At 36.7% G+C, this 21,284-nt stretch overlaps 1 protein-coding gene across 1 annotated transcript; it reads left to right on the forward strand.

Annotated features, from left to right (window-relative positions):
• Positions 1 to 5,256: 5,256 nt before the first annotated feature.
• Positions 5,257 to 16,703, forward strand: edil3b (EGF-like repeats and discoidin I-like domains 3b; the record flags this gene model as incomplete). Its single annotated transcript, XM_035535318.1, has 8 exons — positions 5,257 to 5,356; positions 7,519 to 7,632; positions 9,094 to 9,275; positions 10,620 to 10,775; positions 11,191 to 11,335; positions 11,523 to 11,707; positions 14,216 to 14,371; positions 15,214 to 16,703. Coding segments are annotated over 8 exons (1,188 nt in total), but the record flags the coding sequence as incomplete, so codon positions are not given.
• Positions 16,704 to 21,284: the final 4,581 nt, after the last annotated feature.

Consider the following 21,284-nt stretch of genomic DNA (forward strand, 5'->3'; position numbering starts at 1 on the left):
CTCTCAGTAATAGTGGCAACCATATAACCCATATGCAGCAGGTACTTAACCTTCACCCCACCCCTTAGAACTTCTACTGTATATGTACCATTAAGGGTACCTAAATGCTTAGATGTCACCAATGATGTCATCCTCATAACCACAGTCTAGTGTTTGGCTCTCTAAACCGGGGGGGGTGGGGGTTGTACTAGTTTCTCTGTACCTTGGACACCGTAGCCACAACTGCTGTCCCCTGACTAGAGACTGCTCCCCATCTACCTCTCCCTGGGTAAGGTCAGGATACATTATGACAAAACCTAGCAATATGGCATGGCTGATCACAATGTAAACAGTTAGGTCTACCATCTGCATGAAATGGTACTGCTTAGGGGGGGCTAAAGGCACCTATGACAACTACAAGCTACACTTCCAGACCACAGGTGCTCCACAATCAAATCAAGCTGTCTTTGTTGTTTTTTAATGTTTCCTTCAATTCAGCCAACCCACCAAATGACTCTTCTGGGTTAATAATACTGACCTGATTACACTCACCCAGTACTTCAGCCTGGGTATCATACGAGTAGGCCCAGGCCCTTGGGGCTGCCACATGCTCACCTTCTTCAACCCAGCGGATAGCCTCACTTCAAACTTCCAGGAATGACAGGTCAGGGTTGGAACACATGACATGCTCGAGTTCCCTTTGGAGCATCCCATTCTGCACATGCTCCATTCCAGATTACAAACCAGCAAATCTGCATTCTGAATTACACAAACATTCCTACATTTAATCGCTTCCAATTTTGACAAAAGGACATGGGAATTCTCACAGAGGGACTCACTGTCCAGATGCTGCTGCTGGTCGAACTGCTTCTGTAAAACAATATAAGATATAAACCTCTTTTAAAATCGCAAATATCCATTCAGGGTTTTTCTACTTAGCTCTAAAAAGAAATTTGATCTCAGCTTTAGCGTCCCCATGTTGATAATCATACACAAATGAAGCCTGCTCTACACCTTTACACTAGCCTTGCAGCAAGCCTCCAAGGACCTATAAGCTTACTCAATCCAATCTTCAACCAGTAAAGAATCAGTTGGCTCCCCAGAAACCCATGGACATTTTCTCTCCCGTGGAATATAAACAAACTGATCAAGAAAAGAAGATTCTACTAACGTAGCTGCAATGCTTGTACTAACAGCCAACTCAGCAGCCCTTAATCTCTCATTATTAGCCTGCAGCTGCTGAACTCACTCCCTTAGTTCACTAAGATGCTGTTCTATATTCGCCTCCACTGACATAAGATGTTCTTAAAGAAGCAACATATGTGGTATGTGTCCCTGCTCATGTTCATACCACTTTAAAATAAAACCATGGATGAATTTTTAGTAACTCATCTCTTAAACACTCAGATGAACTTCAAAAATGTCTTACCTATGTGTGCTCATTGGTCACTTAGGAGTTATGCAAAACTTGTATCCAATCAGTGAATGATTCTCCAAAGCCAAATTTTGCAAATTTGTTATTATGAATAGGAATATGTGGCAAGCATATTTTTTCTCCTGTAGATTTTGTAATGGTTAGAATGATGTCTGTTTGTTTTGTTCCAGATGGATTGCCAGATATTTTTTCCTGATTTGTAGTTACATTCAAAACATGACTTGTTCTTTGCAGCATTAATTACGTCTTATTATTAAGAATGTTATTAAACTGATATCGAAATCTGTTATTGTTTCCTCAATTCCATCTAGATTTGTTCTGTGGTGCTATTACCATAACTCTCATTTAATTATTTTTCATTTTACTTCTATGATGTCATTCATGTTCTTTACTCATTGTACTGCTTTGCCTGTTTCTCACAGTAGGGTTTTTCGTGAATGTTTTTGCTGGTGTGGAGTGATAACTAAATCTGGGATCTGTGTCACTAATGCTAGTGTATTTAATAGCCTTAAATATTGCAGATATTAATTTTATAACAAGGTGGGGTGAAAAATCTGAATATTTGCTATCAGAGGGTTTTTTGTCATCTCTTAGAATTTGCTAAAATCAAAATCTATCATACCTTTTCAGTGATTCTGCAAAATACCAATTTCTCGAGCTGGTAGCAATGCTGGATCTGCCGAATGTAGGTTAAATAGCAGTATTAAAAAATTCAATTTTATTCAGTTCCCATGGCAACATGTGTAAAACCCTATGCAGATAAATATTCATAGAGATTAATCTAAAGGGAAATTGGATTATAATTTATTTTAACTAGCATAGCGCTCCACTTTCTACCACCACCAAACTATGGTTCAGAAGTAAGTCTTGTCATAGAAATTAAGATCTTACTATTCCATCATAAGAGCATCCTACTTCTGTCATGACTACCTTCTCCACCTTCCATTATAGTCTTAAAAACTTAATACATGCTTTTAAACTACGTAAACAATACTTTGTGTTAAATAATTAATGTATTTTAATTCACTTGTTCTTGTCATTGTCATTGGACAATGCTTTATGCTTTATTATGTTAATGTGCATAGATTTCTTATTGCTTTTTGTCTGTTTAGACTTTTGTTCTTGGGTGATAGAAGTATAGTAAATATATTTAAGGTGTTAAGATAGATGTTTACTAAAACTGTCTTGTGGGTTTTATTTTTTTGTGAAATTAATAACTACTTTTGTTCTTGTGGTCATGTATGAAGGAGTAGGTGATTGCATGGTGGCATTATCAAATCATCCAACTCATCCCTGTAAAACAATGCCTTTAACTTAACTGATGCTAACTAAGGTAATGATCTAATCTTTGTAACTGGAGGGTGTGGAACGTGGGCTACAGAAAATGTAAATATTTTGTAGGGAATCATCAGATAATGTAATCCACACCAGTCTATAAACCCTAGATCAACACAAGTGATTTTGGTGGGAACAAACTATTTGAATCCAACTTCAATCCAAGTTCTGTCGGAAATCTATTCAGCCTTTTGATCTCTTCCAGACTACTGCACGACTTGGGAGAGGCGGATGATACCAAGTATGGTAGCCTAGCATCGCAGAGAAAACCTTTACTGCAGTAGCCTAAGCAAACCGACACAATACAGCATCAGTTCTTCCAAGTGTAAGAATAGGTCATCGGACATCACTGCGAATATCTCTGACTGAAAACAATACAAGAGTCGGATTCAGCTAAAAAAAACCAAAAAACAACAACAACCAAGACGTCAAGATTTAATGATATGGTGCCTTTATTTCTTCTTATTCTCCGCATTGACGCGTCTATCCCAGATCCTACGACTGGTGAGTTAGGTAGCGTTAAAATAATCATTATCAGGCAAGCTTTTGCTCTGATATTTCAAAGCTATTCATCAGAACACCTTTTGGTTGTTTAGACGTCACGGATACATACTGAAAGCCAAGTTTCACAGACCCAACTGTGTCAAGGCAGTTCTGTTTGATTTTGCGGTAGACTATATCTAAGAGGTGCACCTTGACAACGTGCCAATGCCCAATTACATGTTAGAGGTTCTATACAGTACAGTCAGAATATATGAAGGAACTATTGTGATATTTCAGTATTTTATTTAATAGTGGTATTCATGAGCACGTACCGATCCACACGTTGTAAACAATTACTGAATCGACCTTGCATGAAAGAAGAACTGAACAGTACCTTCGCTGGTGTCTTAGTTTCGTATTTCAGCTACGGTTAAATGATGAAACTAGTTATTCTAATACCGTTGAGCTTTTCAGTAGGATGATAGGCTGTAGCTCGTGTTGTCAGTACGTCAGCTAATCAGCCCTGATTCTGTCATTGCTGTGTTCATCACTGACCTTTAAAGTGAAGTCATATTAAGCACTCAGCCGTAAATGCCAAATGTTAAAGTGTGAAAGTAAAATATGATTTTAATCATTGTTTTCCTCATGGCACTCCGGTGCCAATTGATTCCTTTTGGGTTGTAGATGATTCATTATTTATTCAGTTCAATTTAATTTCCATGAAAATGAGCTTGCAGTATATGCATCTTTAGACCTGAATACTACATGTAACTGCACTTAGCATACTTAGAAAAGCCCAAAAGCTAGCAGTTGATGCCAGTCTATGCACATCAGGGATTGTAATCAAATTAACAGTCTTGCACAATACATCATAACAAAAGTAAATTCTCTCTTTTCTTTCTTTCTTTCTTTTTTTTTCTAATTTTCTGAACATGGAAAATTGGAAGTTGTGAGAGACTTATAAAGATGCACTTATATTTTCACAATTGCTGACTGGGTCCATATTTTACAATAATTATGATGAAAAATATTAAGGACTTTTCACTAATGCAAATTACTTTAGAGTAATTTGGTATTTTACATGTGTAGAACATGTCCTTATTAATTCTACTATAGATTTACCATCACATTAGATCAAGTCTTACTAGTTGCATATAATGGAATAAAGGTAAAAATTCCACCTTTTCACAATTCACAACTGTGGTTGTTTAATTTTCTTTGGAAAATAACATTGCCATTAAATAGGTTTGGTTAGTGGGTTTGGCATGTATTACATTTAAAGTTTCATCTGTAGCATTCACTACAGCCCTCAGAATAAATAATTAATGTCTCTTAAGTAAACAGTTTTAATTAAGCAACTGAACTATAAATTATTTCCAATCATATTGTATTTTGTCCTGTGAATACTGTAAATACTGTTTGTACTCATTTATTTCATTTGAAGAAGAAGTATGTGAGCCCTTTCCTTGTGAAAATGATGCTGACTGCTTCAGCCCACCAGTAGATGAGGCATTGTCACGTGAGTATGTTATTAGGCACCTTGTGAGTATCTTTTGGAAACACTTTATTACAGTGTTTTTGTTTTTAATTGTTGATAACTTATTCTGAACAGTATATGGGTAGATGAGACCTCTGTTGAATAAATTAAACCTACAAATCTCAGGAATTGGTTATGATTTTAGACCAGGGATAATCATCAGTGCAACCCTGATTTAAGAATGTAGTTCCAAACATGATTTAATATACCTAATCAAGTTCATCAGTTTATGCTTTAGTTATAATATTTTCTCAAAATTGTTTGCTGTTAATGTTTGTTAGTTGTTAGACTTTAGAAAACCCACACAATGACTCTTACCTTATGCTTACAGCTGAAGACATTATTTTTATTTTTGTTGCTAAGATATTATGGTGTGATTTTGAGCACTGAGGGCATGGAAGGTCAAAAGCTTTCAATAATATCTGCATTTAAAGAAATGTGAAAGAAATGTGGTCCTTGTTTACATATCACAGGGCCATGTCTTTGAAATCTGTGCCATAATGGAGGTGTGTGTGAACCTGTCAATAGCTTTGTTGGATATTTATGCAAATGTACCCCTGGCTTCAGTGGTGTCCATTGTCAAGACAGTAAGTAGTATTTCTTAACATTTGCTTTCTTTTATCTTTTGAAGTAATTTAGAAAACAGTCTATGCATTTTCTCTGTATATTTTTCTGTTTTTCTCAGACATTTTTAAAAATAAAACTTATTTTTACCAAACGAAATTAGAATAATTATGCACTGACTTGGTTTAACATTATGCTGCTTGATTCTATTGTTACTTCACTAAGGTGAAATCAGTGAGATTAAGAATGCAGGTGATTTTGCATTTGCATCTGTGTCGTTAATTTTCACTGTTCCTCAACTTGCAACTATATAATTAAAGCAAGGTAACCACTTCAACAAGACTTTGCAAGAGAAATGCAATTTTGTAAGTCGCTCTGGCTAAGAGCATCTGCTAAATGCCGTAAATGTAAATGGATTAAACTGCACTGTGCCCACAATTATTAGGAAGGTTGTATTTTTGAGGATTCATTTTATTATTGAACATCTACAGTGCTCAGTCCAAAATGTTAATAAACCTAAAAAACCCTGAATATTCACTGGAGGATAATGAGTTCCTGGTTGGTTTACCTTTGATTCTTCTCAAATCTATGGAAGTTAAATCTGGGGAGTTTTTCCTTGCCACTGTCACCCTTGGCTTGCTCACTCAGGGCTTGGACTTGGATTTGTAAAGCTGCTTTGTGACATCTGTTGTAAGAAGAACTGTATAAATACATTTTGATTTTGATTTTGAATTTGCATCTTTTTTTCTCAACAGATTTCTTACGACCCTGTTGACTATTTGCAACAAAACGTTTGGTGGTTCTGTTATCATGCCCCAATATCTTAGCAATTTTAGTGTTGCATCCCTCTGAAGGCTTTTTACAATTTTTTGCTTTTCAGAGTTAGTTAAAGCTTTTTTTTTTTGGCCTATTATGCCTGACGAAAACAAGCTGCCTAAAAATTATGCACACCTTGATATAGGGTGTGGAGATCCTTAGGCCACTCGCATTACACAAATACACATAACATGATATGCTTAAATCCAATAAGCAAGTTTATACAGCTGGAAAATATGCATAAAAATGATATGGTTAAAATACTCTCTTGCCTAATAATTGTGCACACAGTGTAGTTCTCTTTGATCTCTTGCTTCTTGCCATGGTTATGGGTTAATTAGTGCAGATGTATTTGGGTACATTCTAATAATCAATAGACTTTATGATTATCCCATGTAACAAGTTGTGTCTGATATGCACAGAGAAAACATTCAATCTAGCCAAACATCTCAAAACCTAGCAGCGTTACTAAATGTTGGTTTGGAAATTAAAAGAGTTGGCTGTTTTGCATAGAGTAGGTTTTTATTTAATGTCAGAATAGACCAGAGATAAGAGATTATCAAAGCAATGTATTAAAAACATAAAATTATCTTAACCTCATTAATCCTGAGTTGTAATGTAACCATACGGCTCCCTTATGATGCATAAATTGTTATACTTGGAAAATGTTCTTACTTTGTCCTTACTATGCCAGCTACACTAGTAAGAACATACTGATATGTTACTGTCTGCACTCATAGGCAGGAATTAAATGGGTATATCAGGCTTTCTTGGAAGGAATACTGATTATTGACTGGAACCATAAGCCAGTTTCCCCTACACTAGTTGTGCAGTAAAGAAATATTAAGATTATTAAGATACATTGACCTCCCACAATCTTGAATACTTATTTATTGAGGAAGAAAATAAACTTTACTCTCTGAATATGTAAAGGATTTTACCCAGGTCTTCCACAGAGTTGGCTAGTTCAGAGGGTGCAAGCACCATCAAAGACGTGGGATAAAGTGGCACAGTGTCCTGTGATTGACTGTGTATTATGACTCTATATTATGACTGAAAGCACCAGGAGTTTTATATACACTGGGTGAATAAAAATGCAAGAATAGTCCAATTTCCTTTATAAGGAAGTAAACATTTGTGGTCTAATTATGGTGTTCTTTCATAATGCAAGTTACTGAATGCTCATGAAGGTGCCAAAAGGAACACTATTAGGCTACTGCTCTGAGACTGTGCTATTACATTTTTAAATATGTTCTTAGTTGCCAGGTATTAGCCTTGTTTTAGACTTCTATCTGACTTAGTATACAGCAAAAATGTGGACTATCTGGTGTGTCTGGACAACTGGCCTAAAAAGGCTGCTTTTTTCCAGATATTAATGAATGTGAGGAAAACCCATGCAAAAATGGAGGCATTTGCACAGACCTGATAGCAAATTACTCCTGTGTGTGTCCTACAGAGTTCACAGGGAGGAACTGTCAGTTCAGTAAGTGTTGCCTCCTCTTCCACTGTGTCTGTATCAAGGTGATGTTTTATACAGTTCATTCTCTTTGATAGTACATGTTACTTCTAAATCAGTATCAAAGTAATAGTGTTTACTATCAAAATATAACTTTTAATGTTTCTTATGTGCTGTGCATAGTATATGATTCCTAATATGTTTATTAATTCATTATGAAGCAAAGCAAAAAAAAAACAAAACAGCAGAATGAATTCATTTGAAACAAAGCAAAAGACAGCAGCAGACTGAATCCAAAAGAAAATTTATCAGTAGAATAAGAGATTCATACAGAGCAAATGTATACTGCATGATTTATTGATCCTGCTCTCTGAACCAAAGTCTAGATGTTTCAGTTTGGACTTTATCCATTTGATCAATAATTAATGATGACTTTTAGCAACTCAGAAGGTAATAACTGTTGATTACTCAGTACAACAGTAATGTCTTGTATTGTGTATAATGTATTGTGAAAGAAACAGTTGTTTATAGCACCTGCAGAGAAGACTATTTTGGTGACTCTTAAAAAAGAAAAATAGGAAGGGCTCTAACAAATGCGGAGCAGGATACATGTGTGAGTCGACATTTCTTAATGTGATTTTTAATGAAAATGAAAGAAAATACAAACATACAATACTAACATCAGAAACACAAAGTAAAGTGAACAAAGCAAAGTAACACAGCCAAAGCAGCCAAAATATCCAACATCAGCGAGTAGAAAGGAACAGGCTTTGTAAGGTAAACCATGAAAAAATCTAAGCACAGGTGATGAAGATAAGTGAATGATGAAACCTGGGGCACCTGTGCAGAGGCGTGGCATGGAAACCAAATCACAAAGCATGTGGAAGAATGAAATCCGAAATGAAGACCACCACCACATAGGGAGGAGGACACTGGTGAGGGGCTGTTACGAGTCTATATAACGTTACACATTCTGTTATCATGTCCACACACAGTAGCAAATGTTTCCTTAGAGCCAGTCTGAACAAAGGAGAAGCTGTGATCAACAGGATGGAGAAGGCTGAAGCACCCTGCTGATCCTCTGTCTAGAGCTCATAAGAGCAGAGATCATCTCTGCTGGTGGACGAATGAGAGCAAGGAAAAGAGGGAGGACATTTTAGCCTTTGAAAGTGAAGATAGTGCCTTTATAAGGGAAAGCAAGGATACAGTACCCACTAAGGAGACTAAAGACACCATATGAAATGGGCCACGTGCCTGATTCCTTGGCTGGAAAAGACTGCATTTCAGATGCAGAAGCTGTAACAATGCAGGCATATGTGAGAGAGAAAATTTGGATGTCATTGTCTTACCACTTTAGAAGAACACTGTTTATAATTACACATTTTTAACATACCTAGCAAATTCCAGAATACAAACTCATTATTTGTATTTTCAGGACCAATGCTCACAGAAATGCTATTACACTTTGGTTTGTCTGTGTCTTCTCAGAATGCTCTGGACCTTTAGGACTGGAAGGTGGAATCATTTCTAACCAGCAGATAACAGGCTCTTCCACACACCGAGCCCTGTTTGGAATGCAGAAATGGTATCCTTACTTTGCACGGCTCAATAAAAAAGGCCTAGTCAATGCCTGGAGAGCTGCAGAAAATGACCGGTGGCCTTGGCTTCAGGTAATCTGTTTACAAAAAACGGGGTCCGTTATGCAGTCAATTACCATCTACATCATCTACCATGATGTTTACAAATGTCCTTAGACCATAGCAAAATTGAGTTTAATGTCTGATGGATAGTTTGAAAATTGGGGCTTACCAAACCCTTTAATAACAGCAGCATAACAATTTATAACTTCACAAAAGTTTTTTTTTTTCCAGGGTTACTTTGTCAATGTGAGTTTTATGTAATTACAGATATCAAGGTATATATGAATAAGATGTTCAATCAGTAGCGGATCCATTAATTGTATAAATGCACAGATCTGTGTGGTTAATATTACACACTACATGAGTAATAATCATTTTTACCTACACATGATTTCATGGTTTATTAAACACATATTAAACACATATGTTACATATTTCAAATTCTTACGTATATGCATCATCATCACTGTTTGCACGTAGCTCAAGGTGCTTCTTACTCACAGCTGTAATTTCCATTGGGACGCTGGGGACATGTCCCTACTACTCTCTGAAATGGCTAATTTTGTCCCCATGACTTTTTGAAAGTGTACTCTGAACATATTTTATATAACAGCTTGCTGCAGATACCAAACAGTCTGTGAAAATGACATGATCAGCATGCAGAGAAGTGTATTTGCTCAGCCCACGTGTCTAATACAACAAGCACCTGATGAGTATCATTGTACGAAAGCTTTGTGAAAATGCCCAGAACAGATGTTGGAAAGTCAAATGACTTTTCCTTCAACATGAACGTTCCAAACAAACAAATAATTTTTGTCAAAGTAAATATAAAACAATTGCACTACAAATATATTTTAAACATAATATTTACACTTCTTGCATGGACAAACGCAGCCATAAAAACTATCATGAACCTTTTCCTTTGAGCTCCATCGCTGATTTCTTAGCAGTGAATGCACATGCGTGAGGACTTTCTTAAGGGGAACGCAAATTTGAGGAGCAGCAGGGTTGAATGTAAAACCCGGTCTGCATTCTTGTCCCCAGCGCTCGTAAAGCATAATTACGTCCACGTTCTTTAAGAGACACAGAAGAGCAGTGTGACAAAAGCATTTTTCTGGTAAAACATAATGACAGGGTGCTAGATTCATACCACTGCCAGAAATGCTTACACTACACTAATGTTCCAGTGCTTGTACATCCTGAGTGTGTTGTTGCATAATGTGCTACATAGTGCAACTGTACATTATTTGCTTAATATTATTGTTTTACATTTATAATGCTTCTTATTTGTTGTAATGCTGTATTATAATATATAGAAATCCTTCTTATTTCTCATAAAGCAGTGCTTATTGATGCAGACCTGTTCCCTAACAGATAAATCTCCTGCAGAGAATGAGGGTGACTGGGCTGATAACACAGGGTGCAAAGCGTGTGGGCAGTCCTGAGTATGTGAAGTCATACAAAGTGGCCAACAGTGAAGATGGAAAGACCTGGAACATGTTTAAAGTCAAGGACACTGATGAGGACATGGTATGACTGACTGCTGCCCTCATTCTAGATGAGCTGAGAATGCTGTTGGGGAGCGTTTTTAAATTAGGAACTCTGTGATTAAATTCCTAACCTATTAACTTTTTCAGTAAAGCTATATTTTATTGATGCAGTGCAATCGGTCTCCTTTGCTAGAGTTGTCTTACTTTTCCCATAGAGATCAGTTTCAATAGATATGATGAAAGGGACTGAACATGTGAGCAATATTTATCTTTCCAAGGGCAGCATCATGACAAAGAGGGATTTAACCTACTTGGCAGAATGGCCATTCTGGGCATTTGATATTTTACTGGATGACCATGTGAATGGTCCTCACAGTCATACATTCTTTGTTTCTAAACTTTATTGGATTTTTAGAATTCAATCTAGTTTAATTTATTATTTTTGTTTTCCATAGATTTTTACTGGAAACACAGATAACAATACTCCTTATAAAAATGACTTCAGCACACCATTTGAAGCGCAGTATGTTCGCATTTACCCTCAAATCTGCAGGAGTCACTGCACACTTCGTGTGGAGCTACTTGGCTGTGAACTCACAGGTCTACTTTTTAAAATTTTTCATCTATTAAAAAGGAGATCCATAATGTCACAGTCAATATAACAATCTATAGTTTAAAAGTTGGTTATGTGGGCTGTTTCAAAACTGACCGTATTTTAGCCTTTTATTACTGTGATTTTAACTCTACTGTGCTATAATTAAGTTTGCTTTTTTGTGTTGAATTGCAGGATGCTCAGAACCATTGGGAATGAAAACAGGACAAATCCAGGATTATCAAATCACCTGTTCCAGTGTGTTCCACACACTCAGCATGAATATGTTCTCCTGGGAGCCCAGCAAGGCCAGGCTGGACAAGCAGGGAAAAGTCAATGCTTGGACATCTGCTAAAAATGACCAGTCACAGTGGCTACAGGTAAAAAAGAGACCTTTCATAAAACCATATGCAGATAGTGTGCCTCCCACTTGTCTTTGTCAGTGAGGACTTCACATCACTAATCAGTATCTGAATCATATTTGGTAAAGGTTGTGTACTTCCAGAACGCTATACACTCAAGACCTTTATGTTTATGGTGACACTAATTTGTCCTTACATATTGAAGACCTAAGGTTGAGTTTCTCTTCTTCTATACTCCCACACAAGCAATTTAATCAGAGGCCATGCACCCCTCATACTGCAATGCCATTAACCAAAGCAAATGTTTAAGTAGTCTTCTGTATACAACTGAGCAATTTAAAGAAACATGTTGCTGGTGGAAAGAGCTTTATTCTGAGATTATCCATATGCTTGTGCATTCAGCTGGTCAAACTCATTTTATAAATTATTAATCCTGAGGAGGGCAAGTGAGCTTGATTTCATATATAAACCCACCATTGAAAGTCTTGGCCAGAAGCTAGGTTAGAGTTTGATCTTAATTCTCCCTCTTATTTATTTATTTATTTGGAATTATTGAAATTATTGGCTTCCAGTAGCTGCTGGCATCAGATTTAAAATCTTGATGCTTGCTTACACAGCCAGATAGTGGCTAGATGGTAGAACAAATCTTGCTGTGCAGATATTGCTGTGATGTTGGACGAGAAGGCCTGGCTCGAAGTCTCCACTCTAGTTCATCCCAAAGGTATTCCATCAGGTTGAGGTGCAGGCCAGTCAAGTTCTTCCACACCAAACTTGCTCATCCATGTCTTTATGGACCTTGCTTTCTGCACTGGTGCACTATTATGTTGGAACAGGAAAGGGCCATCCCCAAACTGTTCCCACAAAGTTGGGAGAATTAAATTGTACAAAATCTCTTGGTATGCTGAAATTTTAACAGTTCTTTCACTGGAACTAAAACCAAACTTTACACTTGGCACTGTGCAATCAGACAAGTACCGTTCTCCTGGCAACCGCCAAACCTAGACTCGTCCATCGGATTCCTAGACGGAGGAACATGATTTGTCAATCCAGAGAACACGTCTCCATTGCTCTAGAGTCCAGTGGCAGCGTGCTTTACACCACTGCATCCAGCACTTTGTGTTGCGTTTGGATGTAGCTGCTTGGTCATGGAAGCCCATTCCATGAAGCTCTCTACACACTGTTCTTGAGCTCATCTGATGGTCACATGACGTTTGGAGGTCTGTAGCGATTAACTGCAGAAAGTTGTCGACCTCTGTGCACTATGCACCTCAGCATCTGTTGACCCCGCTCTGTCATTTTACGTGGCCTACCACTTTGTGGCTGAGTTGCTGTCATTCCCAGTCACTTCCGCTTTGTTATAATACCACTGACAGTTGACTGTGGACTATTTAGTAGCAAGGAAATTTCACAACTGGACATGTTGCACAGGTGGCATCCTATCACGGTACCATGCTGGAATTCACTGAGCTCCTGAGAGCAATTCATTCTTTCACAAATGTTTGTAGAAGCAGTCTGCATGCGTAGGTGCTTGGTTTTATACATCTGTGGCCATGGAAGTGATTTCCTGAATTCAATGATTTTGAGGGGTGAGCAATATAGTGTATTAGACTATTGTATTAGTATTAGACTCTAACCTACTGTACTGGCTAGGATGTGTTCTATGAATAAAAGACAAAGCACTATTGTAAGTCGCTCTGGATAAGAGCATATGCTAAATTCCATAAATGTAAATAAAAATGATCAACAATAGACCTAAGGTATAGTATTATTACTTCAACAGCCAAACAAGGATAGCTCCAAAGAAACTAAAATTATATAATTACATTGTCTGTGATCTTCCAATATAGACAACACAGTCCTCAGAAACCTTTTGTAGCTACTGTCCCCCTAATTTCCTGAGATCCTCTGAGGACTGTGTGTGCTTTGAGGAAGAGTGTCTTCTGGTGCAAATCCTGTGCTGCAGCTCATTTCTACCTTCAAGGATACTAAAAACAAGCTGCATTTAGCAGATAATGGCCAGAAAGGAACCATAAAGTTAGTGGTATATTCATGTAGGAACACGCTGCTTTTTCGGTTGTTTGGTTTTTGCGTAGGTGTGGCTGATGAAATACTGTTTCACTTGCATTGGCTTTCATTTGTTTGTGCCATTGTTCAGAAACACACCCCAGTCTATCAATATAACTGTATAACATTCTAAAGTGTGTAACTGTATTACAAATAGAGTTAGGCGAACATATTCAATCTTCTTACTCTTTAAGAAACAGGATAAGAAGACAAACGGGCTCGCTATGAATTTTATGGAGATTCTATTCAGAATGCTATGTGAATCCAACAATATAATTGTATATATGCATTGATAACTAAAATGTGTTTGTGATAGTAGGTAACGCAAGGTACTAACAACACCAAGGTCATAAGTTTGATGGCCAGGGGATGTGCATGCTGATATGCAAGTTGCACTGGTTTAGAAGGTCTTCAAAATGTTGTAAAGCTAAATGTAATGTAATTAATTTTCTTCACCACTAGGTGGACTTGCTACTTCCCACCAAAGTTACTGGAATCATCACACAAGGAGCCAAAGACTTTGGTCATGTACAGTTTGTGGGCTCGTACAAGCTGGCATTTAGTTATGATGGAGAAAAGTGGCACATATTCCAGGATAAGAAACAACAAAAAGATAAGGTAAGATTTGTGGTTTGAGGATCATGAGACTATCATTTCTACTCTTGGAGACCGTTTTATTGGTTTCCCTTTTCTAACTGTCATGCTCAGATTTTTATCTAATATATTTGAATCAAATTTTGTTAAATTACAGAAATATGTAGTTCATTATAATGCTCCACTAATGCTGAGAGCACATAGGTTGAATAAAACACATCCCTGACAATAAAGTTTGTTTTATATGGAATCTGGATCTGAAAAGTATGGATATAATAATAATAATAATAATAATAATAATAATAATAATAATAATAATAATTTTCCTGCTCTGCATCATTTTAATTAAGTCAGAGGTGGATTATTAAAAGCACACTGCATAGACTGGTGTACCAATATGTTTGCAGCTGAAGGTCAGATCTTTGTCTTGTGTAGTTTGCGTAGTATTGTTTAGTATTTGGATATCCCTGCTTTTTCCTAATACCCCCTCCCTCCACACACACACTTTTAAATACATTTACTCCAGATATGCCTATCTCGGTATGTCTACACACACTTACAGACACTCTTCCAGCACTAATGAAATCTGACTGTGCTGGTGAGACACACCAAGTATCAAAATCTATCAAAATCTATGGAAAGATGTTTCCTTTTAATACAGAATATTTCAATATTAAATGGATATGAATATGGATATGGATATGGTGTTTTTATTTAAAGATTCTTTTTTAACACAGTTCTAGGTTTCTCTACAGTGTCAGAAATATTACAGCTAGTCCTCTGGATCATCAGCAGTTCTAATTTTGTTTTCAGGCTGCACGTTACCATATTGATAATTATTGATTCCCTCTTTGTGTTGTTGTCAGATCTTTCAAGGTAATTTTGACAATGAAACACACAGAAAGAATGTGATAGATCCTCCCATTTATACCCGGTTTGTCCGGATTATTCCGTGGTCGTGGTATGGACGCATCACCATGAGGGTGGAACTGCTGGGGTGCCCTCACGAGGAGTAAACAGACCAGATCATATCCTTCCTTTATTAGAGACTGTTGTAACCATATAAAAACTATGTTTAATGATAGTGTACTAAACCTCTTTTTCCTAAATAGGCTTGTTCATGTGATATCTAGCATGCATTATGTAGTCACTTGTAGTGTTTATTTCTGGTCTCAGTGTTGTTTCTTTTGTCTTGGATAACATGAAAGCCCTAGCCATTTTGTGGTGGGAATGTCAGAGAACAGAGGTCTGTAAATACACCTCAAATGTCTCTTCCTCATCAGAAGTGGATGTTCTAATGGCATCCATGCTCTAGAAGGTGACCAATTTAGAGGGTGAAGAAAAAAACCTTTTAGTGCTTTTTAGTTAATTATTAGTTCTTATGTGGACAGGATTAGCTGGGTCTTTAATAATATGTTCTGATTATTTTACTAAAAGTGATAGGAAAAAGCTGTATTTCCCCAAAGCATTTTAAAAAGTAGCTTCTGCTGCAATATCTGCATTTTTTAAAATTAAAGATACTGTAGTTTACTGTGAATATGAGGAGGTAGCTTGGTGGCTTTGGAAGACATATTCATGCTTCATTATGGTTATAGCAATGCTTTTGGAAAACTCAGCTAAACACATTTAAGTAGCTCAGGCCAATAATTCGTTATAATATTACAGAGCAAATGAGTGTTGTTGGAATGTTGATTTAAATGCCCATAAAGACTGTTACTTTTACTCATTACACTTCACATAATGTATACTACTGTATCTATCTGGTGTATATAGTTCCTCAAAGTTCTATCATTTATTTAGCTGTTGAATTTTAAAGAAATGTATGTATTACATTTACTTGACACAACTTGAGCAACTGAGGGTTAAGGGCCTTGCTCAGGGGCCTAATAGTGGCAACCTGGCAGTGGTGGAGCTTGAACTAGCAGCTTTTTTCTACCATTCAAGCACCTTAACCACTAGGCTACCACTGTCTCCTTATGTATTAATAATTTAGTTTAATTAGACTAAGGCTCTATAAATATAACACGTAATATATAATACAAATATAGTCTTTTGCAGTCATTGTTATAGAAAGGCAGCAGGATTACTTCAATGATTTACTACGTTTGTACAAATAACCTCAAGGTTATTTGCTATTTTTGCTATTTTTGCTATTTTATTTGTACATCATCATTTGTACAATCATAAAAAGTCAGATTTTCTACAAATGTGTCTGTACAATTCTTCTCTAGGCTAAGGTGAGGGCTAGTGCATCAAATAAATTAAATATGATGTCGACAAGAACCTTGTGCAGTACAATGTAACTGTATTACATTGTAAATGATTACTTTGGCAAATAAAAAAATCATGAAATTGCTTTTGCTGTTTGTTCCACTACCTTGACACCGAACAACACTTTCTCTAATGAGAAAGTCAGTGACAAAGAGAAACTCCCTAGGCAGATTAAGGATGAAACCTTGGGAGGACCAAGACTCAAGATGGAACCCATCCTCCTTGGATGGCCCAGCTCATGAACAGTCCATAATTTATTACATTATGTTTAATCCATGTAGCCCCTTCAGTATAAGTGTGGGAGTCTCAGCTACTCCTGTGGGTCTAGAGTGTGCAAGCTGTTTCCTCAAAAAATTACATAATACAGTTCATATGTGAACAACCTACTGGGCTTCAGTCAGCAATGCTAATTAGAACAGCTGTGTGGCTGTATTCTCTTTCCGTGTATAATGTGTTTCCAGATCAGCTATCCACAATGTTGTTAAAATATTCACAAAGCAGAATATGCCAAAGTTTCATCACATGCCAAATGTCTCCAATGTGTCATGACTATATAGATTTTTAAAAAGTAATAATTAATCTTAATTTCCATTCATCTACAGACAGTGTTTCTCAAGTGCACAATAATTTGAAGCAATGGCTCCACCAGTTTCCTGTGACATTCTGCACGTGATCCACATGATCCCATAAGATATTCTCCTCACATTGTTCATGTCAGCATCATGAGTCAAAGACGCTTGTGGCTCCTCTCAGGACAATGGTCTCTCACTCCTCAGGCAGTGAGTAGGATAAGATAAGCTACTTTTAAGGAGCTTGTGATTTTATGTTCACTACCCATTCTATTCTTACTGTTTATCCAGTTTAGATTAAAATATCTCAAAGTGGTAAACATTACTACAAATGAATGAAAACTAGTAAGATCGCACCAACTGGTGCCATCAAGCTATTATTCTTCCTCAAAATTTTAAACTATGTATATTTGACCTTGTCTTCTGTTTAACAACAATTTTCAAGCTTTCAGATACATGCTATGGAATATGTTCTATCATAACTTGAAAATAAGATGAAAAATTAAAGGCCATTTAACACATTGTAAAGAAGTTGATGAATATGTTGAAGCTTATTCGATCCATAGTTTGGAGGAGATTGAAAAAAGAAAGGAAAAAAAGATGAATGAATTAATTAATTAAAACCTTGCAGTGAGGCTCCAGAATTTTGTACTATGCCACTAATTAAATGATGATATAAGTGACAATGTGGGTCAAATAAGATTTTACAGCCTGCGTTATTATTGAAAACAGGACAATAAAATCAAGCCCCACTGCTAGATGTCTGCAATGCTACCATCTGGTGGTGATTTTTAACAACTTATTTCCACTTAACAATAAAAGTGCCACTTGGTGGAAGGTTTTGAATATTTCCATTGCATAAAAATGCAGTAATCTTGTTTTTCTGTACAAAAAGATCCAGAAACAGAGAACCTACTATTCAGATTATTGTGGTTCATGTTAATAGTATAGCAATTATACATTATTGAAACATTCATCTTGTTTAAGCAGGTAGGAAATAAGTAATTCATTCCTCTAATTTGTGTATCCACAGAGACTTCTGTGACTAAATTCTGATTACATTGCCCATCACAAACAAGTTCCTCATTCCAAACAGTGTGTAACCCAAACTGTTCTCCACTACTTAAGAACAAAAAACAGCCTTGGGGAAGAAGAGTATCTCAGTATAAGGAAGCTACATGACTTGGAATTTTGGAATCTTTGAACTGGGAATTTTGGAACTTTAGACTTTTATGACAGATATGCTAGAGCTTAAACATTCTCAAATACACGGTCACTAGTAAACACTCCGAAGAACATGACTGGAAAGAAAACATGTTAACTGGGATTGGAAAACATGTGAATCATATTTACTCATAGTATATGGGTCAATTTTCTGAACTTTTCACATTACTATAAGAGACCATTACTGGACTGATATGAATTAAATGAAATTCACACATTCCCTAATATTTCTGTACCACATTTTATTTCCATCTACCTTCTTTGTGGTGCTTATAACTGCTTGCATTGTATTTCACTAGCTTTGAAACTTGCCATGGAATGCTGGTCTTCAGCAAGTTTCTCTAACTTGAACTCATCAGGGAAATCCGGACAAATGGCCCGTTCAAGCTGGTGGGGAGCAGACTGTTGATTTTCAAGGCGTGTGCCAGTTAGCCTGCTTGACTAGGCACTCAGTGCAGTTTGTCTGTTTTGTACAAGGCATGCCTATGGAAAACTGATGACTCTAGCCAGATAACATCCAAATTCAGCTGCTCTAAATTTCCTGGTAAAAGTCTTGAAACAACTCAATTGGCATTTTAATCATGAAGCACTATAAGCTTAATAACTATAAATAATACAGTAAGGTTCCATGTCACTAGTCCAATTTAGTCCTTTGTGACGTTCATATATACTGAAACTCAGATAAAGCTCAAGCATATTGAGGCTTTCATGAAGAATAGATCAACACTTTGATGATCTTGGCAAAAATAAGAGTTCTACAGCACCAACCTTCCTGTCATATAAAGTCACCCACTAACAAATAACGTTCAGGCCAGGAAGGGGGAAAGTGTGTCATCCTTTTATCTTTGTGGATGTCCTCATGCCTACATGTGCACCCTGAGATAGAGCACGAGAAAGTTTCTCGACCATTGTTAACAGGACTGTGTTTATCTAAGTTCCGTAGTGTTTCATCCTTTTATCTCGTGCCATTGTCCTTGACTATATCTCCAGTAATATTTTCTGTATTAATTGGTAAGGAACATTTGTTACCATTTTGGGGTAATGACCTATACATAAATTTTAAATTCTAATCACAAAATGTAGATTTAATGTTACTTGTAGGACAAAATTGTATTAATTTTAGTAACTTTTCAATTATTTTCCATTTGAATGTTTTGAGTTATTTCCATTAAAGATGAACGGTGCCTTCAATTTAATCATAAAAACTACATTTTACTGGTTTTCCTATTGGACGCCATCATTTGTGTATTTTACTGTATCTAAACTCTTTTATTGAAAAATGTATTATTCTAGTTTTCTTAATGTTCATGTGTTCAATACATCTTTCTAGCATTATAGCATGTTTCTAGCATGGTACAATTTAAGGGAAGGCAGTAATATTGCTATGTTGAACTTTGAGGTATTTAACATCTAGATTTCTCTAGATGTTAAGCGGGTAGTGAAGAAAGACAAGCATCAACCACAGGGAGATATGGTATGAAGTTCATGGCACTTAAGTTTTCTAAAATGAATCAAACCTTGTGGCCAACATACAGTACCTGCTTTCTAGTAGTGCAGGTATACCCAGTGCCTCTAAGAGGCATGACCACAGAAGCTATCGTTCAGTTCTGCATTGCTGTATTTTCTTCTCTATATATTTTTTTGCTGTGATTACTCCTGGAGCCCTTCGTGCTCAGATCCCCAAAAGGCGTCTTTGTACAGCCTGAGTGTAAACAGTACCAGCGCGCGTGCGCACACACACACACACACACAAACACACACACACACACACACACACACACACACACACACACACACACAAAAACACACGACAAATGTTTGAGTCTCACTGAATCTTGAGGAAAAGGCATTCATATGGTCAGCTTGTGATGAATGAGCATTGCTCATGTGTACTATAATAATTTGATTAAAATAGATTTCCTTTTTTTAATGCTTGGAGTCTGATGTTCATGTAACCTTTATTAGATAGGCAGTCATTTGTCCTATTGGTTGAAATATCCTATAGGTCTTGTTCTGGTGCATTGGGCTCTGTATTACTTCTCTTTCAGAAGGGTAGGCAGCTCAGTTCTCTGTGGTTAAGGCTTTTAAAGGGACCAACTTTGACTGTTTCTCAGCTGTGTTCAGTTCTGTTACTCTTCCGCCAAGTTTTGATTTTCACTAGAAGGCAAAGCATAATTTAACTGAATGAACTCCATGAGTTTAGTTCCTTAAGATAACTCTGATTTAGCATTCAACTCCAGGCAGTAGAGACAATCAGATCAGACAAAAACACAAGGAATTGTGTTGTAATCTAGTGCCAGGGGATCCATAGCAAGAATATATTCTTATATCCTGTGTGCTGCTGTAAAGTTAGTAGTTTATTTTTACATCCATACACTTTCAGGAAAAAGTCAGCTACAGTATGAATCCTAGCAATTTATCTATTTAGAAATTATAATATTTTTTGATAAATATAAATACACGTGCGCTAAATAAACAAGGCGCAAGTGTGTGTAGATCCATTCTTAGCAAACACAAACTGTAGATAGATAAATAGATTATTTTGGGAAACGTTACGTTCTCAGTAAGAGAAAGTGCTTTCAAACGTGTGTTAAATGTTTCCAACCAAACATTAAACAAGCAAATCTTTAAAATAAATGTGTCTTAGAGACTCGCAAAACTGCCCTATAGGCAGCGATTAAATCTTTAATCACCCCTTCAAAATCAACATTGAAAAAAACGTATATGTAATAAATATCGTTACTTCATTTTACACCCTGGGCTTTACAAAGTAATTTCTCATGAGGTCAAGGCACAGTCTCAGCGTGGTAACTGTTGAATTCGTTTAGAAATATGCGAATCTCTGTCATCACCTGTTCCTGTCACTGTGCAGG

This window comes from Electrophorus electricus, chromosome 17 (genome assembly GCF_013358815.1).
Source record: "Electrophorus electricus isolate fEleEle1 chromosome 17, fEleEle1.pri, whole genome shotgun sequence".
In the NCBI taxonomy this organism is placed as follows: Eukaryota; Metazoa; Chordata; class Actinopteri; order Gymnotiformes; family Gymnotidae; genus Electrophorus; species Electrophorus electricus.